Source organism: Plasmodium sp. gorilla clade G2 (assembly GCF_900097015.1).
Source record: "Plasmodium sp. gorilla clade G2 genome assembly, chromosome: 14".
Lineage (NCBI taxonomy): Eukaryota > Apicomplexa > Aconoidasida > Haemosporida > Plasmodiidae > Plasmodium > Plasmodium adleri (nom. inval.).
Genome location: NC_041706.1, coordinates 2950963 through 2976463, shown reverse-complemented (window position 1 = coordinate 2976463; position 25501 = coordinate 2950963). Strand labels below are relative to the sequence as shown.

The following is a 25501-nucleotide window of genomic DNA, read 5'->3' as shown; positions in this document are numbered from 1 at the left end:
TGTTTTACTTTTTATTATATATAAATAAATAAATAAATATGTATGTATATAATTTTTTTTTTTTTTTGTTTATAGTAGAAAATTATAAATATATATCATATAATATATATATATATATAAATATATATATATTTATGTATAACTTGTGTTTATTTTTTATGTAAAAATAAAATACACTATTATAATAATATATGTAACATAGGATAAAAAAGAAAAAAAAATTTTCATTATTTTTGTTTTATTTGAATTTTTACCATATATGAACATTTGTAAAAAATATTATTAAACAAATAGGAATATTAATAGTTTTAATTGTTTATATCTAAAGATTATTTTGTATGAAAAAAAAATATATATAAATATAAATATATATATATATATATATATATATATATATATATAGCGGCTTTAAAAAAAAAAGAATCGTATTATATGAAAAAAAAAATAAATAAAATAAAATAAAAGTAAAATATACATACATATATTATATATATATATTATATATATATATGTGTGTGCCCATCAGACGGATTAATTAATGTAATAAAAAATTATATTAAAAAAAATACACATTTTATATTTTACCCATTTTTCTTCTTTATTAATAAATAAACGTTTATCACAATTTGGTATAATATTTCTTCATAAATTTATATGTTATTTTATTGATTCATGTTCTAGTAAAATTTTTATATGTTTCATATTTTATATGGAGTGAATCATATTACACTGTAATTGACACTCTATTATTTCGTTCTCTTGTATCTTCTTAAATTGGTTCATAGGCAAAACCTTTAATTCTGTCAATGTTGTTGGGTCATGTTTCTTACAACAAAGTACACAAACTTTATTCATACACTTCTTATCATTTTTATCACATGTTTCATAATCTACATTTTCATTTAATGAAACACATCTGTTTAAAAATTTTTCAAAGAGAGTTTGCATTTTTGCTGCTAAATTATCATTTTGCTTACAATGTTTTTCACATTCTTTTTTCTCATTACTATCTAATAATTGTGTATGATATAAACAACATTCTTTACAAAAATTTTTTATACATTTAATATGTTTCTCTTTTGTTTCATTTGGATATATATCAGTTTCACATGAGGATCTTCTATGTAATACATGTATGGAATCTTCACAATTTGCCCAAGTTTTTGATTTTACTTGAAGAAAATTTTCATCTACTTTTGTTACAGAAGAGGAAGTTAATAATATTGAATCAAATTTTACTTCATCAAAATTATGAACTAAAAACCCAACCTTTCCTATATCAACTGCATTCTTACTTTTTGCAGATAAGATATATTTATCTTCATTATTATTAGTCATTATTACAACCTTAAATGTTGATTTATCAAAATGTAAATTGACATGTAACCATTCATTCTGTACAAATGTAAATTCTTTTTCTTTATTTTTATTAGTATTATTTTCTTCTTCATTTGATTCTGAAAGTATGAGGGTATTCCCATTTTTATTTGTCAAAAATGCTAATTTCTCATCTTTCATTTGAAGAGCATTAAAATTGTTTTCATCTTTATAATGGAAAAGTATATATATATAAGACAACGTCTTAGATATATTACTATTTTCATCATTAGAAACATGTATATCAAAATTAAATGTACCATCTGTACATTCTCTTAATTTTAATAAGGCTATAGTATATATATCCTTTTCATCACTCGCATTTTTAACCTGCTCTTCATTTTTTGAGCATAATAAATAATTCTGCTCATCGTCCTTTTCAATGCTCCATTTAAAATAATTATTAGGATTAAATATAATATCATATGACATTAAATTATTTAAATAATTTTCCTTATAATAAGGACAATTGGATTTTACATTTTTATTCATAGTATTCATTTGAGATAATTGTGTGCATGGAAGAGCAATAACCTCTAAATCATCAAAAAATGTTCCTAAACCATATATTTGTGAATATAAACCAACAGTACCAGATAAAAATCTTTCATCTAAAGAACTTAATATTTTAATCATATTATTATCATTATCTACTTCATATATATCTATATTTGCATGCTTTGTTGTTATTTTGTATTTATTCCATTGGTTATTTGTCATTACATCAGAATATAATACTTTTAATATATGTACTTGTCCATTTTCCACCTTTGATAATCTTTTTGTCCCATCTTTATCACATATGTCAAATAAATAAAAATTAAAATCATCTTTAGCTCGAAAAACAACACCTAAACAACCTGTTCCTCTACTTAAAACACTTATATTAAAATCAAAGTCATAAAAATTTAAGCCTTTCAATTTTGCATAATACCCTTCCCCTATTTCTTGACTTGATACACTATTCATTTGACCTATACTATTTTCATGTCCCAATATATTAGTATCTGAATATCCCCAAACACTCTGCTTGTTTTTTATTAAATTAGAATCAAATAAAGAAAAATGTGTTGAAAAATTCATGGTTTCATAATTCAATTTAAATGTTCCAAAATTATGAGCAACCTTTTGTGCTCCTTTTAATTCTTCCAAAATGTTTTTAAGCTTCTCTAAATCTTGTATATATTTTGAAGATAAGTCATATAAATATATAGCTAAATTTTCAGTTAAATTATATAAATTCATAGCATCTTCAATTTGTTTTTTTGATAATATATCAGCTGGTTTTAATTCTTTTTTTGCCTTTTCAATTATACGTATAGTTTCTTCTTGAACTATTGAAATTACAGAAGGATCCACACCATGAATAGCATCAATGTTTTCTATTAAATTAGTAATTAATTCATGAAAATTTTTAACCATCATATTTTCATCTTCATTATATTTTAATTCATTACTTTTATATTTTTTCATATTATTTCCTTTTTCTAAAAACGATGTTTGATTAAACATAAATAAATCTAATGGACAATCTTCTATTAAACTACTCACCCTTATTGTTTTGTGATGAAAAATACTACTTTCTTCTCTAATATTATTACTTCCTTCTTTCTCTTCAGGTATTATATCTAATAAGCCCTTTTCACTTTTATTCAACGAAATGGATTCTATATTATTATTTACAGATCCAACATAATGATCCATACCAGATTCAATAGTTACATTAACTAAACCTCCTTTATTATCTATAACATCAGAATGTATAGCAGCCCTACATATAGAACTATTATCTGAATAGGTACCTCTACTTCCATATATGGAAGCATCATTATATTTTTCATCATCACAACCTAAGGGACACAACACAACTATATTTGTATTTACAATGGAATGAAAAGAATCTTCCATACCAGTCGTTTCACAATTAATGCTCAAATATTGTAAAGCAGAATCATTCTCTGTCGAATTGGTAGAACATACGATGGCAGATATATCTGAAGTTTCTAAATTAAAAAATTTAAAAGATCCATCATCATATGATATTCCCGCAGTTTGTCGAACTTTTGTGCTATCTGGTGATTCGGATGCTTTCAAATATATTAATGTACTTATGTCAATATTTCCATTTAATAAATCATGAAACCTACCACTACAACTTCCATGATCACATGAATAATCATAAGCTAAGGGAATATTAACTTTTCCATTTAATGAATAACCTATTTTTTTTAAAGACAAAATCAAACTATTTAATTGATTTTTAGATCTTAAAATGAATGGTTGTAATCCGACTTCAGCACAATGTTGTCTTATATCATTAACTGAATTTATCATATTTGTTATTAAATGGTCAGGTGATTTAGGTGGATTTCCATTCCAAATATAAATAGATGTACTTGAATCCATATCACAATATACTCTTAAAGGTTCTGGGGAACATTTTGGTTTTATCCAATAAAATCCAGATAATGGGTTTTCTTGAACATTCTTAATAACAGCACAATCATTAGCTGGAAAGTTATACGAATCTCCAGGAAGAATTCCTAATTTTAATAAATCACTATCTAATGTATTAACATTAACAGATGTTAATAAGGATAATTTATTATTTAAATCATTTGCTTTTTCTTTTGATGCTTTTAATTCTTCATCATATGTTTTTTTTTCCTCTAAACATGTTTCAATATTAGGTAATAATTCTTCTAATTTCGATAAATTATCACTAATAGAGCTTACATTTTTTGCTACATCATCTTCAAGATTTATTAATTTATTAGTTAAATCTTTATCAAATTCCGTAATATATTCTACAAAATATTTATCTCTTGCATCATCTGAATTAGCTGCATCTCTACAGTGATTTATAACAGTTTCTAAATTGTTTGCTTGAACTTCGATAGATCGAATTCCATATAAAAAATTATCACCTAATTCTCCATGCTTAGGATGAGTTTTTATCATGGATATTTTGATATATCTTGTTTCCATATTTTTTAATGAATCGACAGTTACATAACTTGGGTTAGCTAAATTTTCCGACACAACTGTGAAATTCTGATTATCGGTACTTACAGATATATTATAATGTAATGGTGGATATTCCCAATATATTTTGATTCTAGATAAATCTGTTAATTTGTTTAAATCTAGGATTAAATATACCAAATGATCATAATTATCTGTGAATGTAGCAGATGCCCAATAGCTGTTCAAATTTCCATCAATGGTATTATCTGGATTATGATCATCATCTAAAGTAGAATTAGAATAAATAGAGACATCTAAATTGAGAAGAATATCATGAATACCCGGAACATTTCCATATATATTCTTTTGAGAAATACAAAATGGTTCTCCACTTTTTTGTAATCTTATTTGAGAATTGGATTCAAAAATCCAATTAGATTTCCCATCACCATCTTCTAAAGCTCTTAGACAATCATATAAAACAATTTTATTATTTTCTAAATCATCTAAATTAACAACAGATAAACATTTAGGAGGATCACTAAAAGCACTAATAATTTGATTATTTGAATTAGTTTTCCACAATTCTCTTCCATCACCGCTAGCTAAAGCATTTGTGCAAGAATCTAAAATTATTGATGTATTATCATTATTAACTAAACCTTCTTCAACTTGTAAACACATTTCCTCTTCACTAGTAATACCTGATAATAATAAAAAGTAAGGATTCCCACCACCTATTAGTTTCACTTCTCTAATACCAAAATATTTGTGTGTGGCATTCTTTAAACCAATTTTTATTGACATGGCTTCTTCTAATCTTTTAAAAAAATATATTTCATCAAATGAAGCTTCATTTGAAGATATCCTTTTATATGGAATAACAGTACGATAGTTTTCCCCATCTGTAGAAACAGATATTTTAACAAATTCTGGGCTATAAGTCCACGATATTTTTACACCTTTAATAAAACCTTTAGTATTTAAATATCCTGTCCATGTTATTTCTTCATCATTTGAATGGTTTCCTGAACTACACCAATAATTTGGGTTATTCTGAATAGCACGTTTAGCATCATAAGCAGAGCTTCCTGACTCTTCAGATATGTATGTAGATGAAGCAAATGAATCGATGAACTTATAAAAATTGGTAGCAGATTCTTGTCCCTTTACATGATAATTTAAAATTACGTAACATATTATAAGGAATAAATGATGCATTTCTTATAAAATTATAACAACGCTAATAGTAAGAAGGAAATATATATACATATATATAAAAGTAAAATAAAATGTTAAGTACGAGTACTAATTCCTACAAGAACAAAATTAATAAAATTAAAAAAATAAAAACATTGAATAAATATATACATATATTTTATAATTAATGCGAAATGTACTTACATTTTATATGAAATATATAATGATTATATATATATATATATATTATGTCCTATTTAAAATATTCCTTTTAACACTTAATAATATACCATAATAACACTTATACAACTTTGTTTAATCCTTAAATTGTTATACTTTTTTTAGCTCATTTTAAATGATTATTTTTCTATAGGACATAAAAGAATATACCCAAATAGTTATAGGAACATATCAAAAATGAAAAAAAAAGGAAATAAAACCCTCCTCATTTTTTATGCAATTCAACGAATGTTAAGATAGGACAATTAAATTTTTTCAATTTATATTTTTTTTTTTTTTTTTATTTTATTATTTTTTTTTTTTTTTTGCGCTTGTGTGTACATACATTTAAAAAAAACTGTAAAAAATAAATTTAAAATAAAACATATATTTAAACAAAATTTTTTTCATACTAAAATTTTAAATACCCTTTAACAAAAAAAGTATTGTAGAAAAATACATAATTAATTTTGAATTCGCACAAAAATATTGAAATTAAAAAATAATAAGAAATACAATATTCTCACAAAATAATGTATTCTTAATTAACCGTTCATGATTTACATTTTTATAAATATATAATTCCATAAATACAAATGTTTTCATATTTTAAAAAAAAAAAAATACATATATATCTATTTTTTATATATTCAATATGAAAGAACAAAAATGAAGTAGACCAGAAAAATAAAAAATGCTTAGCAATTTGTAAATTATGTTCTATAGTCAATATTTGTTGTGATCAAAATATATTTACTCAAAAATTTGTATGACTTTAAGGTCCATATAAAAAAAAAAAATTAAAATTAAATTTTTTTGCTTTGGTCAAAAATTATGTCCCATAAATAAATAAACATACATAAATTTGTACATATATATATATATATATATATATAATATTTTTTTTCTTCATTTGTGTAAAAATAAAAAAAATAAAAAAAATGGATTTAAAAGTTGAGTTATTGAAGTGCATGCAACATGGATTATTTCACAGAAGGTAAGTATATTATATATAACAAATATAAGTCCTAAAAAATGGAACAGATCAAAAGGTATATAAAATTGTAAATATTAAATAATTTTATAATGTTTATATAATATATAAAATAATTCTTTTTAAAATTATGAATACTGTCTATATTTATAATAGTTAAAATTTTTTTATATCATAAGTAGCATAAAAAAAAAAGGTAGGAATCCTTTGCATAAAAAATAATATCTTACACAGAATAAAAAAAAAAAAAAGAAAAAATAATAAAAAAATAAAAAGGAAACGTCCTTTAATTTTTTAATTTCTTCTTAAACGTTACAGAAATGTATATGAAAACAGATAAATTTATTTTGAACATGTATAAGACATTTCCTTATAACATATTTTATTTTATTTGTAATTATTATTTTTTTTTTTAATCATATTTCAATTAATTTGATAAAAAAAGTACTTGAAACATTTTGTCTATATAGAAATATTTCTTTTTTATTTTTTTTTTTTTCCTTTTATTCGTAAATGGATTGAAATATATATATATATAACAAAAGTATATAAATTTATATATTTATATATTTAGAACGTTTCTTTGTAAAAAAAAAAAAAAAATAAATGGTGTCAATAAGAAAAAATGAAATATAAAGACTATATGAAGAATATTACGTTTTTAGTTTCCTTTCTAATTTTTTTAAGAAGCATAAATGCTAATATTAGCATAACCAATTTTACTTATACAAGTGGGAAAGGTGATGTAAATATAGAGATTTTTCAAACTGACTATATAACTATATTAAAGCTTCCTTTTGGAGGAAAAAATGAACAGAAGTTTGAAATAAGTGATGATTATATTATTACTAATGATAAAGAAACAAATAATTGTAACATACCAAATAACAATTTTGGTGTGGTGTATAGCAAATCCAATTCTCAAAATAAATTTTTGTTTGTACAAAGAGAATATACAACAATTTACATAAAGGATAAAAATAATGCTTGGTAATATATAGAAAAAAAAAATAAAACGAATAAATAAAAATATATATATATATATATATATATATATTTATACATTAATATTAATAACATTGTATATGTGTAATAATAATTATTTGATATTTTATACAATTTATATATTTATGAAAAAAAATTTCTTTTTTCTGTAATGTAAAGCGAATGGTTCTTATAATATATATATATATATATATTTTTATTTATTTATTTATTTATTTATTTATTTATTTATTCATTTGTTTCTTTTTCCTTTCCATTTTAGCTCCCCTATTTCAAAGATTGAACCGTCATTATATTCCTTCCAAACTATAGAATATAAAAAGGAAAAGATAAAATTAGGGAATACAACAAAATGTGACGAGAAAATTGTCGAAAAGTTAAAAACATATATTGATCTTTTAGACGATATGAATCTTTCAGAAGATATGAAATGTGACAAAATAATATCATCATCGTTTTTACAAAATATAGAGATAATAGATTGTACAGTATATATTGGAAATATTTTTCTATTTAATAAATTGAATAAGGAAGAATATTATATTTGTATAAAAAAAGAGGATAATAATAATAATAATAATAATATGAAGAATAATATATCACTTCTTATCCACACCATTGATATAAATAATATACTTATATTTAACACATTTTATTGTAACATAGAAAGCGATATTTGTTCAATTATAATTAATTCGGTTTATTTTAATAATATGCCTAATATAACAGATGATACTTTAGTTTTGAAATCTCAATGCAATATTGATAGCAACCCTTTAATAAATATTGATCGTGTTTTAAGAGAAGGGTATTATACTTTTCATTTTAGTAATCCTAAAATATATTTTTTACAAATATGTATTAAAGATAATTTGAAGAAATATAGAATGCTAGGTAAAATATATTTTTTAAAAGCATATGACCCAGTCATATGTTTTATTGGCACACCATGTGTTATTAAATCTTTTACAGCAAAAGAAAATATACAGTATGTTCAAAATAATATTGATAAGGAAACGTTTATATTTTCGAATGAAAAATGTGATAATGAAAATGTAAATAAAAAAGAAAATAGGAATATCATAGAAACAAATTATGATATGAAAGAGCTAGAAAATAATCAACATTTATATCTTTTTAGTAATAATCCTTTAACAAATGAAAAATATTTATGTACCTCAAATAATGGGAATTTTTTATTGTTATTTTCCATAGTCTTAATTAAATTACCTGAATATAATATACATTATAGTATTATAAATAATGTAGTTATTAATTATTCTACTCCTTTTTTTGAATATAATAATTATTTAGGGCCATATGTAAAATATGAATGTTCAGATAAATCGATAGTTTCAGATGAATATAACAATTTTAATAGTAATAAAGATAATGATTTTTTATTAAAGAATGATGAATTAAATTTCACAATAAAATTCAAGGCCATTATTATGAGATTATGTCTCAAACAATATAATTTTTATTATGATATTGGAAAAATATATATTGAAAATTTGATAAATTATAAAAAAATTTCTTCTTTAAATGATTTTACATTTAATGCTGATATATCCATACATGCTGATGATTTAAATACCAAATTATTAAAATTTGCAATAAAAGAAGATCATAACTGTCATTCTGATCAAGGCTTTTTTGTTCAATCTAAAGTTAATTTTCGTGTAGAAAAAAAATCGTTTTACAAAAATATATTTATTAATCATACAACATTATATGAATCAATAAATAAAATTATTTTAGATAAACATATATATTATATTTGTATGTGTTCACTACATGAAAAATGTTATGATAATAATAATCTAATAGATTATAATACGTATACAAATATTACTATACCAAATGAAATTCATCCTTCACTAAATAAAAAATTTGTATGCAAAATTTTTGAGGATTGTTCTTTTACTATCAATTTTGAAAATGAAGATAATAATATATCAGATATATGGATAGCCAAAAAAGGAAAATCTTGTAATTCCAAAGATATACAAGAAGGAATTCATATTAATCATGAAAACGTTAAAGAAATAAATAAAGAAAACCTTCATGTAATAACAAAAGTGAATTTCAAAATTTATTATATAATTAGCCATATAAATTATTCATATTTGTTTAATCAGGATATAATTATTTGTGGAAATTATCGAAATCAACATTTTATTATTCATATAAAAAGTGATTTCTTCTTATTATACTATGCACTTCCATTTGAAGAAGAAATTAAAATAAAAAATGTTACACAAATTAATGTAGCTACTAATACACATGAAGCACAAAAGAAAAATATAAATACACACAGTTTTGAAAATATTAAAAAAAAATATAAACGCTTATTTATTTATTCATACCTTGATGACGGTAAAAGCAATTTATATAAAACTATTAACGTTAATGAAGATGAAAATGAAATATGGGATACTATCAAATTTGAAATTCCAAATGATTATCCTACAAAATATAATGAAATATATTTTATTAAAGAATGTCATTATGATCAAGGTGTTATAATATATGATCACAAAAGAGAATCAGACAATATTGTGCTTAATAATGATTATAATCATATAATAAAAAGTAAAGAAATTTACTGGGCAAGAAGAAAGCGAATATTTAATAAAAAATTAAAGAAAAAAGGAAAAATAAAAAATGAAATTATTAATATATATAATTGCTCAAACGAAGTAATGGAAAATCACACATTAACAACAATTCTTATATTTGATGGACCATTAAAAGCTTTAGATATTTATTGTTATATGGAACTTGATTGTACTCATAAAGAAAAATTTTCATTATTAAATTATGATTATTCATTATTTGTTGAAATATCAGAGACACAAAGAATTATTATATATTCTAAAGAATCAGAAGGAAATAATAAAAAAAAATTAAATAAAGATGAACAAATAAATTTATATGAATCTAAAAGAATGACAGAACTCATTTTAAGTATTCCTAAACATATTTCAAAAGGACTAGAACCAGGACCTTATAAAATTATATATACAAGAAAATTCAAACAATTTATTCATGAATTATATGTAGGAACATTTCATTTTATTGGTGCCCCTTTACAAAAATATCATATTATACGAGAAAATCAAGAAAACATTATTATTCATGGATATTTTAAAAATGTTGAAAATGAAAAAATACAAATTGTAAAACATGGAAATACATGTATTTTAACAAACAAAGATAAAAATAAGAAATTATTAAAATCAACTGAAATCGAACTTGTTTTAAATGAAATTAAAAGAAATGTTCAAAACTGTACATATGTAGATGATAACAAAATAATATGTAAAAATGATTTACCTGTACAAGGGAAATTTGTTCTATGCTGGTGTTATAATATATTAAGTAATGAAAATAATATATGTCATAATTTAAATATTTATAGACCTAAAATTACAGAAGTTTCTTCTCTATTATATTCAATGGATCCAATATTAGAAATATCAAAATCCTCTCTTACCAAAATTTTAAATTATAATATTGGAGATTTCTTTTTTATAATCGATGATGATTGTGAACATATCAAAAATATTAAATTAAAATCTAAATTAAACGATGAACAAAATATTCTAGATATCTATAAACATTTACAATATCCAAAAAAATATGATTTATGTATTTGTATTGTTCAACATAATATTTCATGTGATAAGGAGGAAAATTATAAAAATTTTTATATCAAATTAAACGAAAAATTTTATTTTACAAAGGAAATGGGTAACACAGATGAATTTAATAATATGGATAATTTAATAAAAGATTTTACATTGACTATAGATTATTTGGAAAAATTACAAATGGATATGGTCCCTGTCTTTGTTTTTTTACCTGGGCCTGTCGAATATAAGGAATATGTTTGTTTTTCTGGAATACCATGTAACGCACTAATCAAAATTAAAAGATCTACACAAACAAGGTTAAGAACAAACAATGCGCAAATTACTGTTGAGAAAAAAGATGTAACGAATAATCATATGGATACTTATGGGAATAAAAATAAGGGAAATATCAAAGGCGCCACTACAAAAAAAATAGAAGAGAAAAAGGAACAAAAAGGGAATGATCAAAAGGGAAGTGAAATAGGAGATAATAATGAAGATGAAAATGAAGATGAAAATGAAGATGAAAATGAATATAATAAGCAAGATAATAAACAAGATAATAAACAAGATAATAAACAAGATAATATGCAAGATAAAGTAGAAAATAAGAATAATGATATCAATATGGACAAAAAAATTTCAGTCAAAGAAACCAATATTGAAAAAAAGGAATATGAAGAAGAGCAAGACGATGATGAAGAAGAAGAAGGGGAAGAAGTGGAAGAAGAAGAGGAAGAAGAAGAAGAAGAAGAAGAGGAAGAAGAAGTGGAAGATGAAGTGGAAGATGAAGTGGAAGATGAAGTGGAAGAACAACAACAAAAACAACAATTTGATGATGATAATAATGATGAAGTTGAAGATTCAGATAAAGATGAAAAAAAAGAGGACGAAACAGATGATTATAAAAATAAAGATAAAAATTTTAATCCAAATGAAGAAGAATCACAAAAAGTGAATTCAAACACAGAACAAAATCAATATAGTGAACAAATTATTTCAGATGAAGAACAAGTTAATATTGAACACAAACTGTTAGGACAACATCACTACATATATTACACATTAAATGATACAAAAGAATGTAAAAATGAGTATGAAACCGTTTATAAAAGTAATGCATCCAGTATATATGTTTCACAAGAAATAAATTATTTACATCAGGGATTTATAGATGGAGTTTATAATTTAAAAATTGATATAGTACCTATAGATATAACTAAACGATATGAAATTTGTGCATCATTCTATCCAGATGATAAATATTTTTATAATATTGGAAATGTTATATTTTATGGAATATTTAATGAATCGAATACTTTAGATATAATTTCAGGTGTTCCATTTAGCTTTGAAATAAATCAATTCTATTCGAAGTATAATTTATTCATTCGTTTGATTTATGAAAAGTATGGAGATTCTAAAATATGTAGATTATATAATAATAATTTTGAAAGTGTGTTTTTAGAAAGTTCTATAGAACACACAATAGTTCAACATGAAAAGAAAGTGTTAGATAATTATATAACTAATTATAAATGGAATGATATAACAATCATTTTAGATACAGATAATAATAATTATATGACTTCATATCAAAATATAGATGGTTCTTATAATTTATATGTATGCTCCTGTTATGAATTAACTGAGGGACATTGTGAATCAGATAACTATTTTTCTACACAGGTTATGAAATTTTATGTACATACAGTTGAATTAAAAGAACCCAAAATGAATTCAATAATACATTTCTTAAAACCATTTACGCTCAAATTAGAAACTACCAAAATATTAAATGGATCCATTAAGGTTATACCAATTGATATCATATCAGATTTAAGTAAATTATGTTTAGAATTAAATTTTAAAAAAATATATTTAAAATATCAAGCAGATATTAATGAATATGAACAATCATATAATATAACTATTAATTTCCTTTCTCAAGGTTTTATTATATGTTGGTGTGGAAACGATAATTGTAAAGACCATGAATATTTAACCAAAGTTGCTTTTTTCAGATTGAATAGTCCAAAATTTATAGATGTACACACAGATTTATATGGAAACTTTTCTTTTCATTTCTTAAATCAGTTTGTAAATATAAATGATAGAGTAAGATTTGTGGGAGAAGCTTCCTCTTGTTTGGATGATGAGAACGTTGATTTATTTAATAATCACATTCAAATAAGAAAAATAGAAAATAAAATAGAAAAAATGACCAATGGTGGAAATAACAAAAAGGCCCAACAACAAAATAATAATAATAATAATAATAATAATAATAATATGCAGGATGATAATTATGAGAGATACACATTCGACTGGGAACAAATCATCGAAATATATGGAAAACCAAGATATATTTCTAAAGGCATAAACCAAAACTGGACATGGATTTCTGAAAATTATAAAATGAAAAATTCAAATGAAAAATACATAAAAATATGTTATTGTTTTCGCTTTTATTATAATAATTGTAAAGATACCAAAAATTTTCTATATATAGGATTAGTACATAATAATATTTGGAATAGCAAAACAATAATTATGCAGAATGAATTAGAAACAAATTATGAAATACATAATTTGATATATTTTAATAAAGATTCTATTAAATTTGTTGCAATTAACTCATTTAACGATTTGAATAGAAATGTTTGTGATAATATAAATTATGAAAAAAATATTATTATGCCTTACTTTTTTGGATATAGTAATTTTCATAATTCGACATTTAATCAGAATAATATATTAAATATAGGCAAGACATATTATCTTAATGAATTTATTTTTATATTATGTTATAATACTGAATATTATAAGAAGAAAACATTTTTCTTATTAGCACCAAAAGATATGTCTGAGTTAAATGAACTTACAACATATTATAATGAAAAAATAAATACATTTAATTTAACACAATCAGGTTTTTCATATGATTCAGATATAAAGGATATTTCAACAAAAAATGAAAATATTGAAAAATATGAAAACTTACAATTATTGTTACAAAATAAAGGGAACAAACCAAACATATTTGAGAATTATTTTCATCTAAAAGATGTATATAAAAAGAATAATATGAGTATATATAATATGAATTTTTATAATATGAGTCCATATATAATTTATAATAATAAGAAGAATACAAATATACAAGTAAAGAAAAAATTAAAAATTATATTAACAAAAATGTATCATATGACTAGTATAGATATCAATGAAATTATATTTTATAAAGATAAAGGAGAATTATTAACTGGTCTTAATTTACAAAATATATTTATTCTACCAAAGAAAAAGAAAGTCATATTATGTTGTTATAATGATGATTATATAGATGTAGATATAAATGATGAAAACAAAATTGGATTGAAAAAATCAAACAAAATACAAGAATTAATTGATATTTTTAAAAAATATCATCCAAATTTTGAACGAAATAAAAAAAAACAAAATGATATATTAGAACAATTTAATAATATCAATGATAATTTATTTAAATATGATTATATAAGAAATGATAACCAAAATGAAATTTATTATGATACAGGCTTTTATAGAAATCACATTTATATACAACTAATTAATCATCCATTTGATATAAAAATATATGGATCTAATATACAAAAAAAGAACAAAAAAGAATATATATTATATATAATAGATTTTCATAATACTTGTTATAAAAATATGAATAAAAATGGATTTTTCTTAGAACATAAAAGATATAATGAAATGGAAAATTATATACACTTTTTACAAATTTCCATGAACAAAATAAATAATTACAAATTGTGTTTATATGAAAAAAATAGTGATATATATTCCAATGTGGGTATTTTGAATATGACAGATTATTATGTTATAAAAGAGAATTTCTTTTTCGACAATGAAGATATTGAAAATATAAATAAAAATGAAATGGAAATTGATTATCATAATAATAATAATAATAATAATAATAATAATAAATATTACATTAAATATCATAGTCCAAATGTCATCAAAAATGTATGCTTAATTATAGACAATACAAACAAAATAATTGTTATTAAAGAAAAGGGAAGCTTTTATTTTAATCTGCAAATAGAAAAAGGAATATTCATAGAGAAGGGAAATCAAAAATTAAATGAACTATTCCCTGATATAAAAAATCATGAACTTATATCATGTAAAAATAAAAATAAAAATACAATTATATTAACAAAAACACATATTTTTTTGTATACCAAAAATAATAATATATCTTTTTCAACAAAACATAACTTACCATTTCCATATGACATCGATTTTGATGATATGTATATATATATAAATGATTTATATCTGAATAAAATTGCACGTATACAAATTTTATCTACTAAAGATAATAAAACACCTATTCCAATTATTAATAATAAACAAAGAACCAAAAGAAGTATTATCAACAATGATAATGAATCACAACAAAATATAAATCCCTACAATAGAAATAGAACTAATCAAATTATAGATCAAAATATTCAAAAGAAAGAAAAAACATATCATCATTTTATTCCATTACATGAGGTGAAAAAAAAAAAATTACAAACTAATAATATAATACAATTAAAGCAAAATGAATTCACCATTAAAAATTTGAAAAATATAGATTATTCAAAAAATAACATTCCTAATCAAAAAATCAGTTCAAAAGATGACATATACAAAATGAGAGATTTTCAAGCATTCATAAATAAACAGGCTAATTTAATTACTACCAATTTATTTAGTTTGTATAATTATTTTGAGAAGAAAAAATATTATAACACTCTCAGTTATTTTATTAAATGGTTATGGTCAAATAAATTAGGATCCTCAGGAGAAGAAAAATATTCAACAAAAGGTAACATAACATTGAATGGAAACACCATAAGAAATGATAACAATAATAATAATAATAATAATAATCATATTAGTAGCGGTCGTGAAAAATATATTCATAGTTATCATACATATATTGGAGAAAAAAAGCATACTGAAAACTTACACAATACACACCATTTAAATAATTTTATTCAATTTTTTCAAAATAAAAAAAATTTTATACATAAAAAAGAAAAAAATAGTAAAAATATTCCGTCATATAATATAATGTTTAACAATATTAACCATATATCAAACACATTAAATGATAGAAAAGAACAAGAATTAACAAGTACCACTATAAAGAAAAGAACAAAAAGAAATGTTGAGGGAAAACTTATGAATCAATCAGATTATAATGAACTTATTTTAGCACGTATCAAAAAATATACAAATAAAGTAGAAGCTCTGCATTTTGTCAATAATCAACTTGATTATATAAATTATATAATAAATTTAAAAAGCCCATTAAGTATCAGTATCCAAAATAATGTCCTATATATTTTAGATTCTATAAAAAATAGTTTTTTTAGTTACAATTTGATAAATAAAGAAATGAAAGAATTAGAAAAATATCATTTTCATGATCATCCATACATATTAAAAAATCCTTTACATTTTTCCATATACAATGGTATAATAACAGAATATACAGAACATAAAAATAACTTAGCATTTGTCACCCAAATTGATAGTAATGAGATAAAAATAATTGATTTAAATAATAGTAAAAAATATAAAATAATCAAAGCAATTAAACTAAGGAAAGGATATAAACATAATCACATAAATTATGTTATAGGAATAAAACAAAAATTATTAATAATAACATCACAAAGTGAAAATATTAATCATTATAAAAATATAATTTATCATTATCATTTTAATTCTTTTGATCAATATTTTAGTATATCTTTTAATTATACATTTGCAAAAAATTATAATGCAAGTGATAATTTGTATATTATACCTGATATAGATAAATATAGTGATAATATAATATATTTTTGTTTTCTAAATTCAAATAATAAATGTACAAATATTGATGAACTAACCAATTTGTCTATATCTCACGAATCAGGAATAATAACAGGAAAACTAAATTATTTTGGGAACTTTTCCTTAAAAATATTTGCAAAAACACATTTTCAATATAAAATTAATACATATACAAATTTATATTCTTATTGCGGTATTAGTCAAGAATATAATAAAACAAAAGCTACATGTGAGAGCTGTCCAATAGGCACTTTTTGGAATAGCGAAAAATTATTATGTGAGAACTGTCATAAATATATTCAAAATACTTCTACCCTAAAAAATGGATCAAAATTAAAAACAGATTGTCTATGTTCCCCAGGATATGAATATTCTGATAAATCATCGAAATGTGAAAAATGTAAACCTGGATATTATAAAGCAAGTGTTGGAAATTTTATTTGTATTAAAGGTTGCCCAATAAATGAAAAAAGTATAACATATGGTGCAAAAAATTATGAAGAAATGGATTGTAAATGTATTGAAGGATATTATAGAAAAGGAGATAAATGTGTTTTATGCTTATCAAATTATTATTGCCCAGGAAATGAATTAATAAAACCATGTGATAAACATAAAATATCCAAAGTAGGAATTATAGACAAAAATGATTGTAAATGTAAAGAAAATTATATAACAGATAATAAAAATAATAATTGTGTTTATTGTGCTTCTATAGCAAAAATTTTAGGCAAACCAATTTATTGTTCTTTATGTGATCCAATTTATTTTTATGAAGAAAATTATAAAAATTTATTTATACTTCCTAATAATATACATAATTATGGACTAATTAATAATATATATAATTATGATGAAGATTTATCATTACAAGGAGATATAATGAAATATGCTTATTTTCATAAAACCACAAATATAGAAAAAAATTTTACAAACTATATAAATATTAATAATATATATCATACATTTAAGAATAATATTAATAATTATGATTATTTAAATACAGACAAATTTGCTGTCGAAATAGATATTCCTAAACCAAAAAAATGTATATATTGTGATAGTGGATATTATATGAAAAAACAAAAATGTGTTTCATGTACTAACAAATATTGTGAAGGATTTAATCACACTCCAAAAGCATGTCCTAAAAATTCAGTTGTAAATAAAATAAATGCACCTTCTATTTTTGATTGTTCATGTAAACGTGGATATGGTATATTAAATGAAAGAAGAAATGCATATGATAATAATATTACATGTCAGCCATGTCCACAAAATTTCTTTAAACATATTATATCTGACGATTCCTGTTTCCCATGCCCATTATATACATATACGTTAAATCAAGGAGCAACATCTATATTACAATGCTTACCAAAAAAAGGATATTTCATTTATATGTTTAAAAATATTAATATAGACTATTTAAGATATAAATTTGATATAAACACAGAAAATAGAATATATAATTATTTTGAAAAGAATAATAAAATATTTCATGAAGATGTATATAATTTTTTTTTAAACAAGCAATATTCAAAATTTTTTTATAACACAGAAAATAAAACAAATAATAATAATAGTAATAATAATAATAATAATAATAATAATAGTAATAGTAATAATAATAATAATAATAGTAATAGTAATAATAATAATAATAACAAAACAAAGGAAAATCATTCTTATAATACAGTGCGGAATACATACAACCCTTCGAATAATTTACAAAATAAAAATACAGAAAATATTTATAATATACAATACTTGGAACATTTAGGATTTATCAAAAAAACTTCATTGTTCTATATTTATATGATACTCTTAAGAAATATTGAAGAACATTATAATTTTAATATGGATAGAATGTTAAAAATTACTTGCCATATAAACCTTCATTTAAAAAAAAACCCACATTTCACTATTACGTATAAAACAAATTTACAAGAATGTATAGACAGTTGTAAAAATAATATATATTGTAGAGGTATTGAATTTTCAAGGAAACAAGTAGAATATACTCAAATAATCTTAAAAAATAATAAGAAAATTATACTTGGATATTTTAAATGTAAACAATTTTATTTCCAGGATATATATGATTATTCTTCCTATAACTTAGATTCTTATTTAAATGAACATATAGAAAATCAAATAAATATTAAAAGTACATTAACATATACAAATTTCATTATGAAAAATAAATCAGATATTATTTATACTTGTTCAATTGATAGAGATCCTAAATATTTACTTTATAAACATTATAAACTAGTAGAATGTGTAATAGGGAAATTTTGTCCAGGTAATAATACTCCATATATGATATCATGCCCTATTAATTCTATAACCACAATACCAATATCAACAGATGTAAATAAATGCTTATGTTTAAAAGGTTATTCCTATGTAGGAGTTACATCTTATAGATGTTCTTTATGTGATAGAGGAACTTATAAAAATTCAACAGGTAATAATAAATGTGATAATTGTCCTTTATCATTTTCAACAACACATAGAGGATCAACAAGTATTAAGGATTGCTCTTGCACATCTGGAAATTATCTGACATTTGATACCTTGGGAAATTTTATACGTACGGAAAATATTCAGCAAAAAAATATTAGCGATCAGTATTTTGTTATACCCATAAAACAGAAATCTCACCATGAAAATGAAAATGAAAATAAAGGTAAAAATAAAAATAAAGATGAAAATAAAAATATAAATATTTTTAATATTAATAATATTTACAACCATGATCTAGTTTATAAAACAAAAATGATCAAAATTAGTTTGAATAAAGAAAATGATAATCATAATAATAATAATGATTATATGAACAACATATTAAAACAAACTATAGGTGTATGTAAACCATGTACTTTAGAAAACCATTATTGTGAAGGAGGTTTAGAAACTGATATCACTTTTAATAATAAAATTATTAAAGGTAAATTTCATACCTTACCAAAAAAATGTCCAAAGGGATTAGGTATTCCAAATATAATTAAAGAAAGAAATTCAATAAAAAATTGTTTGTGTATACATGGAAAAGTTCTAAGAACCACACAAAATAAAAATGTGGAATGTTTCCCTTGCCCACCTAACACATTCAAAGAAAATGAATATGACAATAGTTGTTCAGGTGCTTGTCCTCCATTTTCCACTACATTTGTTGGGTCATCTTATGAAAATCAATGCTTTTGTAAAAATAATTATTATCTTGTATCTACGGATGATGAAAATGACAACAACAATAATAATAGTAAGAGCGATGTAAATGTGAACAGTTGTAAAATTTGTCCCGTAGGAGCTATATGTAATAGAGGCTTTAACATATATATATATCTAAAACTATTAAATGATAGATCATATAATAATATAAATGTAATAGATCATGAAACCCCTTTTCCTAAATATGGATATTATGCAGTATACAGAGAAAAAACAAATCCAACTAAATTATGGGACCCATTAGATGATAATGCAATTTCACATTATGTCTATCCTTATCATAAATTGCTCTTATTTATTCAAAAAAATATACAGAAGGGAAATTATTTCTTTTTGGAAAAAGGGAACAAATTTTACCTTAATGATGAATTTGTGGAAAAAATGAAAGAAAAGAGTAAATATGAAGAAGAAAAAGGAAATAAATTTGTACCAAAAAATAAAATAATAGATAATATCAAAACAAATAATCTAAAAGGAAAACATAACAGCAACAACAACAACAATAATAACAATAATAATAATAATAATATCTCAACTTTATTACACAAGGATAATATACGTCAAAATAATTACAATAATGATATTATTGAATTATCTAGTTATGAAGATTATACATTGAAAAAATTGTCCTCAACTTCTACAATTCGATCAAATAATAATGTTATTTCCTTTATACAAAATAATGATAAATCTAATGATTCAACAAATGATAATAATATAGAAAATGTTGTGGATATTTTTAATAAATACGTTCAGGAAGCTAAAGAATTACAAATACAAAATAGAAAATTTGAAAGACTACCAGATATACATCCATGTACTATTCCAAACAGATGCCTTGGTACCTTAATAAATTTGTGTTCAGATGGATCTACTGGATATCAATGTAATAACTGTTCAAAAAATTATGATATGTCTTATTTTAAATCTAAATGTAAAAAGTGTCAAAATTTATTCTATGAAATATTACATATCATATTATTAAAATTATTATATTATATAATTGTTATATTTATATGTGCCCTTAATGGTAATATTTTAAATAAATTACATGTTAGTGGAATATTAATGAGAATATGGTTAAATTGCTCTTTTACTTTTATAGCTTACGGATTTTTTATTCCTAACATGAATTCATTTATTTCGAAATATTGGTATCTATATAAAACAGCTTTTTCTTATCATATGAAAATTTTTGCTTATTATATAAGGGTACAATGTCTTCTTAATTCGTTACATATTAATTTGTCATATAATGAAATCTGGTATATACAAAAATATATGAATATTTTTACTCCTATATTTGATTCTATATTTATAACAATCTTATTGTTTGCCGTAATAAATATATACAAATTTTTTTTTTACAAAAAGAATATACTTATATTCGAACAACTATTGTGTACTATTCCTGAGTTGAATATGTTATATAAAAAGGATTTTATAGATAATATTCATGATGTGGCAAATAAAAACTATGCAAATAATAAAGCTCATAGTTTTGAAGAAAATGAAAATCAAAATGAAGAGAAAAAAAATAAAAAAAATAAAAAAAATAAAAAAAACATAAAGGACAAGAACAACACTGAAACAAGAAATAATTATAATAATGATAATAATAATAATAATGTTGGTGATGAATATAATAATAATTTTAATAAGGTTAACATTAATTCTAAGGATGAACAGATAAACCATTTTGAAAAATGCTCAAGCATTACTACCATACTAAACAATTTGGAACTAAACAGCCAAGATAAAAGTAAAAAAAGTAACAAAAAAATATTTGATATAAAGAAAAAAACATCTATAGAAAATATTAAGAAAAATGATGCAAATATTTTATCGAATGATACCTATAATAATGTAAAAAATAAAGAATCCAATATAAACACAACAAAAAATATAACAAATAACATAAATTATGAATTAAAACATATTAAAAATAAAGAGTGGTATAATATATTCTTAAATAAAACTATTCAATATATATATGAAGAAAAAAAAATCTTTGGATTATGGCATTTCATATTTAAAAAAAATGATAACTGGGTTAAAAATATAGGAACATTTTTAAATGATACACTTCCTTGTTATATATTAATAATGATATTATCGATACCATACATACTTTTAGAACTTATACAATTAACATATTGTACACCTATAAAATATAAAACACAAAAAGAAGATTTTTATTTAACATATCTTATTACACAGAAATGTAGTTTATCGTCTAAATTATTTTTAACAGGTTTAATTGTAACGATTGCAATGGTTTCTTTTTATATATGCCTATGGATCCTTTTATTATATTTATATTCAAAAAGAAAAAGATTGAATTTGTTCGATTTATTAACATCAAATTTATTAACAGGTTATAGAAAAGGAAAAATCATATTTGAATTAATAATTTTATTAAAACATATTCTAATCATATTTTTAATATGTTTTAATATATATTATGAATTTTATTATATTGTTTTTCTTACATTAATATTAATTACGTTTGCTATTCTAGAAATTTTATCAAATCCATATGATAAGAGATCATTTAATATACTTAATAAATCATTAAATATCGGAAATGTATTAAATATATTTTTCCCTTTAATTATTTGGGGCAGTTTTTATTGGACATATGAAAAATTTTTTATATTTCCTATATTTGTTATATATGCTTATCACATTTATATGATTCATCATATAGTTAAAGAATTTACACTATCTATACATTTTATAAAAAAAGAAAATATAGTTAATATTCAAACTATTGGATATGATCCAGAAAATATAAAAAATAAAAATTATAAAATATATTATAAAGTCATGAACAAAATTAAATATTTCCTTAATAAAAATCAGAAGAAAAATATTTCAAATGCCAATCAAAATAAAGACAAAGATTTGAATAAAAATAATAATTCGAAAGATCACGTAAAATTTGAACCAATTGAAAATATTATAAAAAGATATAATCTCAAATTAAATAAGGGTATCCTCAAAGATACAAATAAAAATAAAAATAATGATAATAATAATAATATTAATAATATGCATACACAGGTTGAGGACAATAAAAATGATATATTATTTATTAAAAAAAATGTGTTACCTGTTAATGTACATAATGTGGCTTCTATTTGGTATGATGAGCAAAACGAAGATTTATTATTTCAGATGCCATATCAAAATAAATTCTGTCTCAATATCAATAATGAAGAAAATGAAAATGATGATAATGTAAATGATTCAACAAAAGATAAAACAAGTGATGAAAAAAATAATAATGATACAAATGATGATCATTTAAATGGTAATAGTAACAATAATAATAATAATAGTAATAATAAGGATAATAAAGAGGTGAATGAAAATAATGATAATATAAATCATAACAACATAAGTAATCATAATAATAATTCTTCTATTACTTTTAATACTAATAAAAAGAAGAAAAACTACTTTCATAAATTATCAGATTATATAATTGATAAACGAAATAAGAGAAACATTAAGTATTTTATTACATCTCTTATGGAAATTATTGAAAAGTTTTTAGATTCTTCTACACACTGCTATATATACGAAAATTGGTTCGATTTTACTATCCGATTTGCATTCGTATATATATCATGGATCAAAAAATGTAACAAAAAAAATAATATTATGCTGCCTATGAATATACAACAATTACATATTCATATGGACCTCTTTATATTTACACCTTTATTTTCAAAAAATAATTCTACTTCAAAATATGAAAAAAATATACAAAATTATTCCAAAAAAAAAATATATAATAAAATAAATAGGTATGATGAGAAAAAAGAGAATGTTGAACTACTTGAAAAAAATAATAGTTTTGAAAATACAGAAATTAAAATTAGCCGCAGTTTTGGATCACACAATTATATGCCAAACATAAAAAATAGGAAAAATAATAATGACAGAAAAGGAGATATTACTTCTATAAATGATATAAATGTAGATAATATAAATGTAGATAGTACAAAGGAGGATGATAAAAATGAAAATTACAATATCAACCATCTAATAAATGACCACAATCAAAAAGAATCTTCTGAGCATATAAACAATATAAACGATCAAAATATTATGGACTATAATATAGATGAAAATATCTCTAAAAATAATGAAAAAGAAAAAAATATTAAAATGTCTCCCAAAGATAATTCCTTTACTCAAAAAGAATATAATAATAATAATAAATATAATTATAATAATAGTGATATTCTTAATTATTCTTTAGATATTTTTTCATCAGAAATGTTTAATGAAAATATGTTTCATAGTATCATATCTTTATTCGAATTATATATGGCTATAAAAACTTTAAAATTAATGGACTCACATATTTTTAATAACCTATACCAAATGTATAATAAAAAAATTATCACTTTCGATACAAGTATTATGTTTTATATTAATAAACTAAGAGATGATATAAAATCAGAAATTGAGCAAATTGATAAAGAAATAAACACAGGAGATACAACAGAAAAAGAAAGAATTCAAAATTATTATTATTACAAAGAAGAATTAATGAAAAGAAAAAAATTAGAAGAAGAATTATTATCTAAAATTAAAAGTCTTGAAGAATGTATTGAAGTAAACAAACGATCACAATCGTTAAGAAATATGTTATTAACAAAAAAGAAAAAAAATAATAAGGAAAATATGGAAAATAATGAGAATAATGAAAATGTAGAGGAACATATAAATTATATCTTTTCCCATTTACATAATGAAGGTACATATAAATTAAATCATTCTCAAAATATGGACAAAAAAAATTAATACACATATAAAATAAATAAATAAAAAGATAAATTAATGAATAGATTTTTACAAAAGAATTAAAAATTACGACAACGAAATTATATATAACTTAAATAAGAAAGTATTATTCTACAACATATATATATGTATATACAAATTTTTTATG

General features: G+C 21.5%; 2 protein-coding genes across 2 annotated transcripts; one reads left to right on the top strand and one right to left on the bottom strand.

Annotated features, from left to right (window-relative positions):
- Positions 1–705: 705 nt before the first annotated feature.
- Positions 706–5565, bottom strand: PADL01_1475300 (LCCL domain-containing protein; the record flags this gene model as incomplete). Its single annotated transcript, XM_028685067.1, has 1 exon — positions 706–5565. The coding sequence occupies one exon, from the start codon at positions 5563–5565 to the stop codon at positions 706–708; it is 4860 nt and encodes a 1619-aa protein (XP_028541083.1).
- A 1835-nt stretch (positions 5566–7400) lies between these two features.
- Positions 7401–25353, top strand: PADL01_1475200 (cysteine repeat modular protein 4; the record flags this gene model as incomplete). Its single annotated transcript, XM_028685066.1, has 2 exons — positions 7401–7747; positions 8025–25353. The coding sequence occupies 2 exons, from the start codon at positions 7401–7403 to the stop codon at positions 25351–25353; spliced, it is 17676 nt and encodes a 5891-aa protein (XP_028541082.1).
- Between the last annotated feature and the right edge of the window lie 148 nt (positions 25354–25501).